Consider the following 16,132-nt stretch of genomic DNA (forward strand, 5'->3'; position numbering starts at 1 on the left):
CTTTCTCAATAAGCCTCAACCGTTTGATTATACACCGATAGATGCAGGGGTCATCCAGAACTACTCCCAGAGCAAACTAGATACCCCTACAAGCCTATTATGCCCACGACACCATCGATTCGCATGCCAAAATGCCACAGCTACAAAGGTATTTGGCTTGTCATTCCCATATGTGACATACAGTAAGTACATAAAGTGCTAAAGACAACGGCACCGATAGATGGTGATTAAACGATACAAGCGGTCTATAGCATCCGAACTCCTCTCCTGAACTACACTAAGGAACTACTCCGGTGAAGAAAATACCCCTAGCACCGCCCACATCTCACATCATCCTCACATCTCATACAACCCACATCATTGTCATTGTGTTTGTAAACAATAAGTAAGCTCTAAGCTTGCGAACAACAGTTGAACCATTGCTCGTCTTCTTCCGAGAACCTATGCATTGCTGAGCATATAGAACAACTTGTAAATTAGACATCAACCAATGTTATCAAGGCTACAAGGATATGGATAATCAAACACTCAAGGTAGAGTTAATGCAATCAATATAAGTTCTACCCATATAAGCCTGACATCGACTCGCTAAACATGCAAACATACTGAAGCAATGAATATTCAATTTATACTCCATTCAATTCAAACTAAAAGGTGCAATATGCTTAGATCCTTGCCTTACTGCTCTAGCAGTTGCCTGATACTCCCGGTGCAACACTCATAAAACTCTGGTAGATTGGCGGCACCATCAGTCGCTTGGATCGCCGGCGTAACGCTCTCTAAACGAATCAAGAATGTATTGAATAAATAATCAAACGATGGAAAAGTGTGCATATGATGCATTCTTTAATATTAATAGAGCCCCGTATTTTGAAAACATTTGCAAAAGACCATCAAAAAATTAGAGTTTCAAAGTTTAAAACCCCAAACAAGGTAACTTAAGTACACATAGTCTTGAATGGCTGCGGTCAGACCGAAGTGAAAGTGGCAGTCTAATCGCTGGCATGCAGAGAGTTTTGGCGTCTGGCGATCAGACCGCCAAAACCTGCCGACAGCACCTTTGCAGGGTTGCCGGCAAGGACTCCCGTGAAACCTTCCGCGATGAAGGGCACCAAAGTACTCTACAAGACTAGGTGAACATTTTATGTGGTCATTCGGATGACATGAACGGTCTGAACACGTAAGACCCCTAAAATTAGATCTAGATCTAGCTTTCCTAGGGCTTTTTGGTCCAAATCAAAATGGCGGCCAGCTAGAGCTAGGAATCGACAAGAAAACGGTAAGGGGATGTTTACATCGGAGTAGAGGAACTTTGTATTGGGTTGTAATCCTCCGGGAAAGCCTCGATTCCTCAATTGGACTCCCGGTGGGTGATTGGGCTCACAGAGGAAGAAACAGCAAGGTAACCCTTCTGGCGGGGAGGAAAGGGGGAAGAAGCTTAGGGAAGTCCTCCGGGAAGCTCGTGGGAGTCCCCACCTTCGATCTTCGACTATCAACTTGGAGCTCTCTCTCCCTAGGGTTTGATGGAGTGAGAGAGTGAATGAGAGTGAGAGAGTGAGAGAGAGGTGGCTGGCCACTTAAGGGAGCCTCTGTGTGCTGGCGGTCAGACCGCGGGGAGCCCCGCTGTTAGACAGTGGGAGCGGTTTGGTGTTGAAAGTCTCATAACCTTCCCCTCCCCCCTTCTTTCTTCTTTTTCTTCTTCTTTTCTTCAAGGCATTTAGGGCCTTCCTCTCTCTTCCTAAACCTTTTCACTCTAAAAAATATCCAAAATAATAATTAATCACATAAAACATAACACCATGATGACTATGCATGCTTAATTACGTAATTAACGTTTTAGGGTGTGATAACGCTCTTCAAAGCGTGACTCACTGCCACTTGCTCACACTAAAAGCAAGTGCTTTGGTGTTGACACGTGTCCTCCGTCTTGGGATCTTGACCGCCGGCAAGTCTCTCTCGCTGCCAATCCCTCAAGTTGCCTTGTTACTTGTATTGGTATCCCTTTCGTTTGAGTTTATTAACACGTCGTCTCCATTCATCTTCTATGCTTTGCTTGACCTCCATGTGTACAGTTAGGATCACTCTTGACTCCGCTCAGCCTCTTTGATCATCCGACACTAAGCACCCTGCTTAGTCCCCATCATCCCACCGTTAATCGCCAAGTTGCATCCATTCCCTACACATCATGAGATAAGAAAACACATTTCTTCATCTCCATCTCTAATTAGTCCAAAATCAAAATTCTCAGTTGAAATCACATCCAAAAAAAATCATGAACACCGGACATCTTAACTTTAATTTGGTTACCTAGAGCTTCTGGGTCAAAACCAGAAGTTCCGGTACCTGGAAGTTCTGGGTTCACCAGAACTAGCACATCAAAGCTCATGCAAAACCGAAAATCATCAAACCAAATAAATATCAATATCAATCACTTATCACATATAAACCAAGATACATTTCAACTTGGTTTCTCAATCTCCTCCTTGATGAGTGCATTAATAACTCTCAAATCACAAATAAATTGGTTTGAAGAAATTCAATAAGAAAAACTCATCCAAATGACCAAAAATCTCGAGAAAGGGCAAAAGTATGTCACTTGGCATAAGAAAGATTGCAAAAGCCCTAAGAGAGGCAGAGAGAAGCCAAAAACCTCAAACGTCCAATAAAAATACAAATGTCCCCCCTTGATTAATGCATATTTTTCACATATTTTCTCCCCCATTCATCATGCAAGATTGTTCTTTGTGACTTAGTGCATATGTTTCTCCCCCTTTAGCAATGCAAACATCAAGGACAAAACACAATGTAATGCATAACCTAGCAATCCTAATGAGCTTTCACAAGTATACCACAAAATATTTGCAAAAGCTAGAAATATCAAAGGGCTGTGGAAAGTAGAAAGTGAAGCTCATAATTGCACAAAGGCTCAAAAAGATACAATGTCACAAGAATATCAAGCTCCACAAGCTCAACCGGAAGAATTGTTAGGTTATTTAAATCCATATAGTCAAATCATGACAAAAGTGATCACCACATAAGTATCCACTCATGCCGAGACCAGACAAACATCAAGGGCTAGCAAACTTCAATCTCAAACTAAGCAGGCAAGCATTCATGATAGTAGGATTTGCAAGCGCTCACGTATAAAACCAAGACTTAGTTAGATCAAGTGATTAAAGCAAAATTGATCATTTAAGCATATTTCTTTGTAATTCACTTTATCCTCAGGTAGACTTGAACTACCATGAGTTCACTTCTTTGGCAAACTATATGAAGCATCAAGACAATCATATTGCATCACATTTTAGCACAAGAAACTTGATCATTCAAGATTATTCAATTTGCATAATTTATCAAGTTTTTCACAAGATCAAGTTAAGTATTGTTTTTGCGACATAAGAAACATATATTCCCATAATATTTTATCATGAGCTAAACATTTGATAAAGATAAAAAATATAGTGCAATATTCCTCAATCCACTATCTTGAATCAAGAAGTTTAGAGCAAGATATTCATCAAACTAGTTTTACCACAAGTATCAACTAAGCCAAAGCAATTATGAATATGATGATAAAAAATGTAGCATTTTATAGTCTACATGATTCATAAAATTACCCAATTTCATATTTAGAAAGCTAGCTTGTTTGAAATGTTTCATATCAAAGCATCAAGAGAAACATAAGATTAAAAACTTGCCCTGCACAACTATACAACTTAGTCCAAATTCAAGTCTAGAAACAGAAAAAGCTAAAGACATACAAGTCAAAGCTCAACTACTATGATTATCTTACATGATACTATGCAATACAAATATAACAAAAGTAAGATAGGGTATGTGCTAAAGCAACTCCCCCTCACACAATGCCACATGGGTGTCACACAATGCCACATGGGTGGCACACTCCAAGCTCTCCCCTCAAATAGGGAAATCTAGTTGCATCTAGAGGCTTAGTAAAGATATTGACAAACTGGTATTGGGTATCTATGTATCTCAAGTCAATGTCTCATTTCTCATTGTGATCTCGTAAGAAGTGTTCACATCTATGTGTTCGGTTCTGAAGTGTTGGACTGAGTTATTGGCTAAGCTTTATTGCACTGGTGTTGTCATATAAAAGTGGCACACTCTTGAAGTCTAACCCAAAATCCCTCCAAGTAGCAATCATCCACAAAATCTAAGAACAACAGCTAGCGGTAGCAACATATTCAGCTTTAACAGTTGATTGCGTAATACTAGACTGTTAGCAAGAAGACCAACAAACAAGAGAGTTACCTAAGAAGTGACATGTACTTGAGGTACTTTTTCTGTCAATTCTATAACCAGCAAAGTTCGCATCCGAAAAACCTCGAAAGGAAAGCGAAAAAGATGCAGAAAATTAAAGACCATACTTGAAGGTGTGTTTGGTATTTCTCAAGATGTGCTTCACCTCTTGGCAGTGAGATGTCCTTGGTGATGCTAGTAAGCGTGAACACAAGCAGACAACGAAGTGGATATCAGGTCTTGTCATCGTCAAGTATAGGAGGGAGCCAATCATGCTCATATACTCCCGTTGGTCTACCTTCTCTCCATCTTCATTTGGATCAAGCACGGTCGAGGCAACCATCGGTGTCGTCAGGGACTTCGCATCGCTCATATCAAACTTCTTCAGCAAATCCTTGGTGTACTTCATCTGGTGGACGAATGTACTTTGCTTGCATTGCTTGATTTGAAGTCCAAGGAAGAAGTTGAGTGCGCCCATCATTGACATCTCAAATTCTATGCTTATAGTGTTTGCACACTTGGCCGCAAGAGCATGAGAAGAGCCACAAAAAATGATATCATCCATGTATATCTAAACAAGTAGAAAATTATTGTCATATCTAAGGGTGAATAAAGCTTTACCAACTGACCCCGTCACATATCCATGCTCTAGCAAAAAAGACTTAAGCCTATCATACCAAGCCCTATACGCCTGCTTAAGCCCATACAAAGCTTTTTGAAGCTTGTACACTCTATGCGGGTATTTGGGGTGCTCAAAACTAGGGGGTTACTTGGCAAAGACATCTTCCTCTATAAAACTATTTAGGAAAGCACTAGTGACATCCATTTAGTACAACTTAAAACCTTGAGATGACATAAATATAAGAAAAATCCTAATAGCTTCTAATCTAGCTACCGGTGCAAAGGTCCCTTCAAAGTCCATCCTTCTATTTGAGTGAAACTTTGAGCCTCAAGTCTAGCCTCGTTTCTCACTACAGACTCATTCCCCCCTGCTTGTTTTTTAAAACCCATTTGGTGCCTATAGTATGAATGTTAGGGGTGGCTTTACAAGGACCCAAACTTGATTTCTCTTAAAGTTTTCTAGTTCTTAATGCATGGTATTGATCCAATTTGAATCAGAAAGAGCGTGTCTAACACAATAGGGGCTCAAATGAAGCAACAAATGCAGAATCAGTAAAATAAGCATGTTGAGCAGATTTGGATCTTGTTACCTTCTCACCAAGGTCGCCAATCATCAACTATGGGGAATGTCTCTGCTGAATGTGCTAAGGTGCCTCGCACTGTGAGATAATCTCCCCTTAAAATGCTGCTGGTGTAGGCTCGAAAGCAGCTGAAGTGAAAGTAGAGGCTTCATGATCATCTGTTTGTGTAGAAGAAACATAAGCTAGCTTTGAAGCAGGTGTGATAGCAGGAAGTAGTGGATCATCCTCATAATCACCGAGAGCTGAAAGCTCACCATCTTCGAAGATACTTTTGGTCATCTATTGATCACCTACACACTCAAAAATGAATCAAGAACATTGGGTGAGGAAATCCTCCAAGTTGATGATCTAGAGGCAATAGAATTCAAGACTCACTTGTATACATTTGTATGTGAATTTTATACCTCTAACAACAAGAAGACCTCACAAGGTGAAAAATTTCAGCTTTCAACCAAAAACAAAAATCGCAACGAAACATCGAAAACTTGGAACAAAGCAAGGTGAGCCAAGAGAAAGAAACGAGAATGACGTGAACACAATCACAAAAAGAAATATAAATTCTATTGCTTGTAGAGATCAACCTTATTTTAGACCAATTACAAAGATTTTTTTTCTCACAAAAAGCTTTCACATATTACAAAGGTTATCTCCTTTAAAACCCTAGCATACAAACTCGAATGGTTGGATTTACCTCTCCCAATAGCTCTACCCCTCTATTTATAGGTCTTGTGAGCTTCTTTGGATATCAAGTTTTCTTGTTCCTAAAATACTCCTCTCTTGTAGTATACTCCTACTTACTATTGAGAGTATTTTGGTTTATTTTCTCCTTTATCCATCAGACGATCATGACGCCTCCATGACTTGGCTTTGCCTCAACATAAGTTTTGCGATGATGCCACGTGCATTGCATCATTCCACGGTTTTAAGGCCAAATCTTGAAACCGTCTCTCACGCTCCTCAAAGCGTGACTCACCGTCACTTGCTCACACCAAAAGCAAGTGCTCCGATGTCGATGTGTACCCTTCCTCCTACGATTTTGATCGCCGACAAGTCTCTCCCGCTCCCGATCCCTCGAACCGTCTCATCACTTGCACTGGTATCCCTTTCGCCTAATTTTGTCAACACATCATCTTCATCCATCTTATATATTTTGCTTAACCTCCACGTGTATATCTAGGATCACCCTTAACTCCGTCTGGCCTCCTTTATCGTCCGGAACTAAGCATCATATTTGGTTCCGATCATCTCGCTATCAACCGTCAAGTTGCATCTATTACCTACACATCATGAGACAAACAGACATATTTCTCCAACCCTATCTTTAGTTAGTCTAAAATCAAAATTCTTTGTTGAAATCACATTCCAAAAAGAATCGTGAACATCGAACATCTAAACTTTAACTTGTTACCGATATTTTTGGGTCAAAACTGGAAGTTCCGAGTTCACCAAAATCAACACATCAAAGCTCATACAAAACTGAACATCGTTAAAATAAATAAATACCAATATTAATCCCTTATTACATATAAATTAAGATATATCTTAACTTAGTTTCTCGTATACACGTACTTACGCTGGGTGTGCAGCTGTGAGTGTAAAGATCACTGTCTGGCGCGTCATGAAAAGATTTAAACCGACTACTGTAGCAGCTACTCCCTGAGGTAGAGGCTGGCGAGCGACCTCTCTGATGTTGAGGAGCTGATGCGAAGGCGACGACCAGCTTTGGGAACCTGCAAGCATGCGTATCTCTGCGGCGTGCCGTGTGTCGGACGCCGCCGTGTCAGGCACCGGCCGTTGTCGCTCAGTGTAGTTCGTTCCCACTGCACACTTCTGCATGCATGCAGCTACACGTACACCTACACCTCGCTCAGAGGCATGCATGCATGCAGGGACGCAACCCTACTTGCATGCTCGACACCCGTCACGTGCACGTCGTCGTCAACCCAGCGCCATGCACGTCAGGTTCGGCCCGCCGCACGTACGCACGTGCACGAAACCCGACACGGCGTCGGCCGGCGAGAGACACGGGACCAAGGGCGGCGAGAGACACGTCGAGACTCCGCCCAGTTCATCCCAGCGTGCCCCGATTCGAGGCCCCTTGTATCTGGGCTCTCCGGCCCGTCGACCAGCAACGCCAGCAACAGGCCTCCGTGCCGCGAAGGACCAAGCCCAGAGAGCGGTTCTAGAGTTTTTTTTATTTTTATATTTTTTTTCGAGTTTAAATTTAAATAAATAGATTCCCGGCGAAAAGATTTGCAAAAGTAGGTGCCCACTGCCCTCTCAGAGGGCTGCAGCCCTCTCAGAGGGCGGGTACGGGTGCTAACCGCCCCCTGAGAGGGCGGTAGGCCTTGCCGCCCGAGCCCCACAGCTAACCGCCCCCTCAGGGGGCGGGTAGAGGTCCTTACCGCCCCCTGAGAGGGCGGTAAGGGCGCCTCCCGCCCGCCGCCCCGCGCCGGCCCCCTGCGCGCTGAGTCTATATAAACCTCGAAAATTAAAGAAAGAATCAGGAAATTCGGAAAAAAATGAAAAAATGAGAAGAGAGAGGAGAAGAGAGGAGAGGGGAGGGGAGGAAGAGAGATCGACGAAGCCCTGCTGCATTTGGGCTGCGGATTTGGAAAAAAAAATTTAGGTCAATCTTTTTATCCTTTTTATTGTTGTTAATTAGTGCAGTAGTAGTATATGACATAGATTTTAGATAGTTAGATCTAGGGTTTAGAAAATTGTAAAATTTAGTTAGAAAATTAGTACATTATTTTCAATTTGTTATCTGTAGTATATTATTTGTAGTATATTATTTTCAGTATGTTGTTTGTAGTATATAGTTTATAGTATATTACTTGTACATGCAGACGTATGAGTCAACAGTAGATGATAATTTGCGAACCTAGGGTAGCATTTAAAAACTATTTTATCCGATAATCAGAAATATAGTTTGTTGTCTTAACATGTGTTATGTTTGCGGGTGTTTTCAGGAATGGGAGATAAATTAATTTTTCAGATATATTATGGTGAGGGTGAAATTATGTACAGTCCCAACGGTGTAGATCTCTCTGGATTTCGCCATGTTATGAAGGGGCTTAGTAAGGCTAATGAGAGGACTATTGTGGGGGTGTGCAAATGGCTCATGCGGTTTTTCCAATTGGATCCGCAGCAATATGAGCTGAAGTTGAAAGGTGTTCTGAGCCGTGCTAGTCATGGATACTTTGGTGAGCTTGTTCCCATCGAAGCCACATCAACTTGGAGGCAGTATGTAGATATATGCTGTGAACGTGGCATGCCGCTTGTTTTATTAGCTGCGGCGTACCTGAAAGATCAAAATGAGGTGAACTCTGAAGAAGCAGTAGCAGGACCAAGTGAGGCAGTGGAAGATGAGTCAGAGGCGGCTAATGTAGGGTCCAGAGAGGAGGTTGGTGATGTTCCAGACCTGGAGCCGATGGGTGTAGCTGATGAAGGGGAGCACATCCCTAGCATCATTGAAGATATGGATTTGGAGGATGAAGAGTTGGAGGAAGGCCTTGCCGATGGGGATTCTTCTGATGAGGAGGGTAATGCTGTAGTTCCTGCGGAGTGGCGGGATCAAGAATTTTCAAAGTTGGTGGTTAGCGAGGCTGACCAGACACCGTGGCCATACCATGAGAATGAGGTGTCACAGGGTGCTATGTACCCTACAAAAGAGGCAGTTATTGATGCTGTGAAATTCTGGTCGTTGTCTCTTCGTAGGCAATTTAAGGTTGTTAAATCAAGTAAAAGAGAGTACGATGTGAAGTGCTTGGTTCCTCAGTGCCCTTGGCGGGTGCACGCATTTAGAGGGAAATGGGCAGACTACTGGCAATGCTCAATAGTTAAGGAACATAATTGTCATATTGAGGAAATAGAGTTCGCCCATCGGAACCTGTCTTCTGCTTTCATTGCAAATGTTATGTACGGAGAGATTGTGGACAACCTAAGGTATGAGCCATGATCAATAATCCATGCTATTGAGCAAAGGTTCCAGTACACAATAAATTATGCGAAGGCATGGAGGGCGAAACAAAAGGCTATTGAGATTAGGTTCGGTACATATGAAGATTCGTATCACAATCTACCTCGTCAATTAGCCACAATTTGTGCAAGAAATCCAGGCAGCTACTATGATATCAAGCATTACCCCTCTACTGATGTGGAGTACAACGGAAAAAGAGTGTTGCAGCGTGCTTTCTTTGCATTCGGTGCAACTATCAAAGCATTTAGATATTGCCGACCCATCATATGCCTAGATGGAACATTCCTAACTGGGAAGTACAAAGGGCAGATATTGTCTGCAATAGGGGTCGACGGTAACAACCAAGTGCTGCCACTAGGGTTTGCGTTCGTGGAGAGTGAGAATGGGGACAGCTGGTATTGGTTCCTAGAGCGGGTGAAGCATGCAATTGTTCTTGACCGACCAGCTGTGTGTCTCATTCATGATAGACATGCAGGATTGTTGCAGGCTTTGCTGGATATGCAACACGGTAGCGTGCGACGTGGTGTACCAGTACAGTGGCCAGATCTCAAAAGCAGGTGGTGCATGCGCCATATGGGTGCGAACTTCTACAGACAGTTTAAAAACAAAGAGTTAATGAAGCTCTTCAAGAAGTTGTGCAGTCAGAACCAACAACGTAAGTTCAATGCATTATGGGCAAGACTTGATGAACTGACTCTTAAACAAACTGCGGAGGCCGCACCTAACCGTGAGGAACCAATAGCTCTCGGTCGGCTCCCAACCGATACTCCGCAGATTGTACGGAGATCTGGCTCATCTATTAGGAGCTTTTCACAATGGATACTCAATGAGCCCAATGAAAAATGAGCTCTGCTGTATGACAGTGGTGGTGCCAGGTATGGAGTGATGACTACAAACCTTGCAGAGGTTTATAACTGGGTCATGAGAGGAATGAGGTCCCTACCACTAGTTGGAATTGTAGAAGGCATTTTGCATGGCACCTGCAAGTACTTTATTGATCGGTTTGCAGCTGCTAAGGTTGTAATGGAGGACAATCGTATGCTTTATGGCCGGATGCTATATGAGTACATGGAGAAGGCAAATAGGAAGGCCCACATGCATCGCGCAAATCAAGAGGGCACAGCAGAGCACAGGTTCAGTGTCCTGTGTCGGGATAAGGGTCGGAGGGGGGGTAGACGTGAGCGGCATGTTCAAGAGTGTGTGCTAAGGAGTGGGACATGCATATGTAGTTGTCAGAAGCCACAATTACTCCACAAACCTTGTACACATGTCATAGCTGCGTGCGCGAAGCACCATATGCTTCCAAGGCAATATGTGTCACAATATTTCATGAAAGATCAAGTACTGAACACCTAGAACCAGGAGCTGTATGGTTACGGCATTGTTGACACTTTTACAAGTAACCCAGGGCCTTTAAGAATATATGTGCCTGATTTGGGAAAGATGAAGAACGCACCGGGCCGAAGACAATCTCGACGGATTCGTAACGATATGGATGAATCCGAGGCTGGCCCTAGGATGCAGCGATGCAGTCAGTGCAATGAAGTAGGTCACACTTACAAATATTGTCCCAAAAGTGCAGGCGGTGATGCACCTGTTGTGTAGGTCAGCTAGTTTTGTACTTTGTATTAATATGTGTTAATTTCGCGTACGGTTAATTTGCATTCGAAGTTTGTTGTTCTTGTATTTATTTCTCAATGTACTAATGTACATGTCTTTCGAATGCAGAGATGGCTCAGCCTTCGACCCCAGAGCTTTTGGACCCTACCGTGGACAAGAAGCATCGCAGCTTCTTATCCGCCGAGCACCAGACGGACCTAGGAGTGTTTCGCCCACGAGGCCCTGGAGAGCTGCTGACGGTAGACGAGCGCTGGACCCACAGGTACTTAGAAAAGCTAATGGTGTTACATATCATTTCGCTGTTGTTGTTACATATTATTGATGTACTGCAATACTTATAGGTTGGGAGCGGTCGGACTCCTACCGCTTTGCCAGTTGGTCGAGGCCCGAACGACGGAGGACCCCGAGGTTGCGGCCCGTCGTTTCTACTTCGATCGGTCGCTGATAGCAGCACTGGTCGACCGTTGGAGGCCGGAGACACATACGTTCCACCTACCGTGCGGAGAGATGACCCCGACCCTGCAGGACGTCTCCTACCTCTTAGGCCTTCCTTGCGCGGGAGCTGCGGTTGGGGTGATCGATATGCAGGCTGACTGGATGAACGTCATGCATCAGCGATTTGGGCCGGTGGAGCGAAAGGAGGATGCACCCCCGTACGTGCCTGAGTTCTTAGCCGATGCACGAGGGCCAACGAAGAAGTGGATCCTACAGTTCCAGGTATGGTAACATGCAACCTATCGATTCCTAACAAATTATGTCGTAATGATTATTTCTGACACCAGTCATATATGCAACCGACGTACATCCACCCACAAGCCAACGCATACGCGGTCTCGAGACATTTGGAGGCCTACCTCCTTTGGTTGTTTGGGTGGGTGATGTTCACTAGTGGCCAAGGCCACCTGGTTACGAGGACCCTTGTGCCGTACGCCCGGTCGATAGCGGACGCGCATGCAGAGGATGTATCGCAGTTCAGCTGGGCATCAGCTGTTCTTGCTGCAACGTATCGGGCGCTCTGCGATGCATGCATGAAGAAGGAGGCGCTAGCCACTTTTGCCGGGTGTCCACTTCTTCTTCAGCTATGGTCGTACGAGCATTTCGCCATAGGTAGGCCGGTGGTGGATCGCTCCCCGTACCCAGAGGAGTGGTACGGCGAGATGGAAGAGGACGCGCCGACAATGGCCTCGCTGTGGTGTCGTCGACGGGTACGTAATTTACATTAACAGTTTCGTTCGTACTATGTTACTCTCTAAATATCTATATTGATGTTTGTCACTCAGCCACACTGGGCCCACGAGCAGCCTCGCAGCGCGTACGAGCATTTTCGTACCCAGTTTGACAGGCTACGTCCTAACGATGTGGTATGGGAGCCATACAACGTTCGGGGCGTTCATACACGTGCAGGGTCGGGATTGTCACCCTTGTGCACCCGTGACGAGGAGTACTGGCTCACCAAGGCGCCCCTTGTCTTCGACATCTACGTCGAAGAGTACTCACCGCAGCGCGTCATGCGGCAGTTTGGCCGTCACCAGGCATTCCCGCTCGTCCCCATCCGTACAGTCCCCTTGCACGTCCACAGGTATATTTGATAAATTTTTGTTTGAGCAACCTTCGTTTCAGTTTTCCTTACATTTACCGTGGTTTCAATGCAGGTACACGCGGAAAGGCCAGCCAGCTGGTCACCTCTGGGCGGACCGCTTGGCCCCTTACATGGCAACATGGGCCCAATCGCTACAGGACGTTGTTGATGAGGCGCATCCCCACACCGAGGGAAACTTTACGGAGTACCTACGGTGGTACGTACCTCCTACGCGGACTCGTGTCACCTACACCCCTGATGATGTCCGGGGCCACGTCGCATCGACAACGGAGACATACCCGGTGCATTGGGACGAGGACGCCGCTTTAGCAGTAAGTCATTTTCTGAAGTCCGTACTACATATTAAATGAACATAACCGTATACTTTAATTGTTTACTATTGTTCGTATCCGCAGACAGATATCATTTATGATGTAAATAGGGATGCAGCTGCTGCCATGGACCGCGTCCGGCAAGGGCATCACCTAAGTGCGTCGGATGTTGCGAGCTTCATTAGACGGGTTTTCGATAAGACGACGCGCGCCCTGAAACTCACCTCCTGCCGATCTACCACAGATGCAGCAGGGCCGCCTCCCAGGACGAGTGGTGCACACGCCGAGTCGTCTCGGCCGTCAGACGTGCACCGACGTTCTTCAGTGTCGGCACCCACACGACCCCTCCTATCACGTCTTGGAGGGTCCGAGCAACATGGTACGAATTATACTTTTGAAAATTATTGATCAATATCCTTTACTTATTGTTATTAAACATTCATTAGGTCCGTCTCCACAAGTCTCGACGCAGCCTCGCAGATTGAGCCCTGTACGTCCACAGTCAGGTACTCCGGGAACCCTTCTTCCTAATTTCTAGTACTTTCAGCAAAATAAGTTAGAACTGTGCTCAGGTTACTTCGGTGACGAGGCCGGTCCGTCTTCGGCGGCCCCACACCCTACCCCCACCCCCCCCCCCCCCGCAACGTACTACGGCACGTCAGCGTGGCCTTCTTCTGCTGCACCGTCGTACCACGCAGGTACAATTATACATTTTTTACTACTACTTTCAATACCATATTGTTCGTATCTAACGTGATTATTTGTTCACAGGCCCCTCCAGCCAGTACACATGGACGCCTGCCGAGCCTTCACAGTCCTCCTACCCTAGTCAGGAGGATGAGGCTGGCCCCGACACCGCATACGACATCGTCCGTGACTTCTTCGGGGGCACACCTGACTACGACGTCCTTCAGCGGTCCCAGGTTTCCAGTGCACCGCTTCGGACCCAGCCCACGCATGACGAGCCCTCGACACCGGTGGTCCCTACTAGGCCTAGCAGACACGTCGGCCCACCTGACCCCCTCACCTACTCCAGGGGTCACGTGAGGGTTAACCAGCGGCATCGGGACCACGATGGGGCGCACGGACGACGGCAACGAGGGAGGCATGAGTAGCATTTTACATTTTTTGTAACTAACATATGCGTATTCGCTTCGTGATGTGCTCATATGTATTAAGACACGTTCACTTTGTATGGTCGACTTAGCATTTCGTAAATGCATTTCATATTCAGACACGTTCAATGAGCAAGTGACCACACCACTAAACTTTAACCATGACTTGACAACACAATGTAACAACACTACCCATCTTTTTCAAATCAGTAAATGACAACACGGGTACCAATAAACGTGGAATCTCTGACCATGGGCAACGACAAAACTGTCCTATTCTTCAAGATGGAATCCGATGCTCCTCCCGCCAGCTACGCCCATGCCCTAATTCCTTTCTTTAAGAGCGAATCCAATGTTCCTGCCTCCCCCAACTATAAGTAGCCAAACCTCCTTACGGAGAAGCATCGCTCATTTCTCATATCTCTCAAGTGCAATGTCTTCCTCAGCTCCATCGAGCCCACCAAAGAAACATTGGGGGACTACCGTACCTGAAGGTCTCGAACCACCAATGTGCTTCTGTGGTGACCTTTGTAAGCTCCGCGAGTTGCAGGACATCTCATACACCTATGGATTACGCTTCTTCATGTGTGCCAACTACGAGTATGACAAGCCTCGCAATGCAACAACTGATTATCGACCGGTACGGTAACAGATGTCCGCCTCATCTCTTCCGATTACGCACCCTCTTTTACTAACCGCTCATCTTGTTCCATTTGTTCAATCCCCTCCACCGCTCTGTGATTTTATTCAGTGGCTCGACAATGAGCAAAATGACTCACAGAAGCTGTGGGTCGACATGAACATGAGGTGGAGAAGGGAAGCGTACGCACGTCGGGAGTACGAGCAACAGCAAGAGGAACTTTCGTCTCAAGCGGGAGGAAGAAGAGCGCATGAGGAAGGCGGCGCACGACCGTACCGTGGCTCAGGCTCGAGAGGCTGAGAGGGAAAGGAAGCGGGAGAGAGCCCGCCGTGCTAAGGCGGCAGGTCCCGATGCCCTCCGAAAGGGAAAGTATCCTAGATGCACGCAGTAGAGAGTACCTAATGTAACCCGACATACTTTCCTTCCCTAAGGCATGTTATGATTAGGATCGGCGCACTAATAAGGTCTTAGTGCGAACCGTACATGCCACCTTTGTTTCCTCATCGTGTCATCGCAGTTACAGTGTATTGTAATGTTTTCACCATGTGTTCAATACTATGTTTGTCCTCGTTCGCACCCCATACCCACGTAAAATGCTGCAACTACTAATTACTGATTTTTTTTCTCCCGTTATTACATAACCTACTCCAAATTTAATTTCTTAATTTCCTTACACCCCTTCTTTTTTTTCCTTCAATTAAAAAATAATATATTTTTATAGGAAAAAATAGAAAAAAATTAATTTTACATGAAAAAATCGGTAACCACCCCCCCAGGGACTAACCGCCCCCTGAGAGGGCGGTTAGCCCCTCTTGCCGCCCTCTGAGGGGGCGGTTAGGCCTACCGCCCTCTCAGGGGGCGGTTAGCACCCGTACCCGCCCTCTGAGAGGGCTGCAGCCCTCTGAGAGGGCGGTGGGCGCCTACTTTTGTAAATCTTTTCGCCGGGAATCTATTTATTTAAATTTAAACTCGAAAAAATATAAAAATAAAAAAACTCGCGGTTCTGTGTGCTCTGTTCGGTTGTTCGTTCCTCCGACGAAGCAGCCTGCGGCCCGCCGGAGTCCTTGCCGTCGGCGAGCTCCGACCCTCGATGGCCAGCCCCCGCCGTGGGCACGAACGTGACCCTTGCGTTTTTGTTCTGTTTTCTTCTCTGAAACACAAACTGCTCTTTTTCGAAAAGTTTGTTCAAGTGTATTTCTGTTCGGCAACCTTTGAAATTGACAGTTTGTTTTCTGAAACAGCATGTTTTTGTGCACCTGAAATTTAGGAGTGTGAATTAGATGGCAGTAGCTAACAAGATTTAGGGTTTGGGGAGGAGGTTTTTAGAGTTGCTGGTGTGCTTCTCGGGTTTAGAGGGATGTCCGGGCGAAGGGCGTGGCGGCAAGGGCGCCGTGTTAGAAAA

The 16,132-nt window shown here is 45.5% G+C and overlaps 2 protein-coding genes across 2 annotated transcripts; both read left to right on the top strand.

Moving 5' to 3' along the window:
- The first annotated feature begins 10,878 nt into the window (after positions 1–10,878).
- LOC133893534 (uncharacterized) lies at positions 10,879–11,778 on the top strand. The gene is made up of 3 exons (XM_062334571.1): positions 10,879–11,049; positions 11,173–11,326; positions 11,406–11,778. Exons 1-3 carry the CDS (start codon positions 11,033–11,035, stop codon positions 11,655–11,657), a joined length of 423 nt encoding a protein of 140 aa, XP_062190555.1. The 5' UTR covers positions 10,879–11,032; the 3' UTR covers positions 11,658–11,778.
- A 299-nt stretch (positions 11,779–12,077) lies between these two features.
- On the top strand, positions 12,078–14,212 carry LOC133892257 (uncharacterized). The gene is made up of 7 exons (XM_062332945.1): positions 12,078–12,269; positions 12,345–12,635; positions 12,802–12,975; positions 13,060–13,354; positions 13,422–13,481; positions 13,548–13,673; positions 13,747–14,212. Exons 1-7 carry the CDS (start codon positions 12,093–12,095, stop codon positions 14,088–14,090), a joined length of 1,467 nt encoding a protein of 488 aa, XP_062188929.1. The 5' UTR covers positions 12,078–12,092; the 3' UTR covers positions 14,091–14,212.
- Positions 14,213–16,132: the final 1,920 nt, after the last annotated feature.

The sequence above is a fragment of the Phragmites australis genome, chromosome 15 (genome assembly GCF_958298935.1).
Source record: "Phragmites australis chromosome 15, lpPhrAust1.1, whole genome shotgun sequence".
Lineage (NCBI taxonomy): Eukaryota > Viridiplantae > Streptophyta > Magnoliopsida > Poales > Poaceae > Phragmites > Phragmites australis.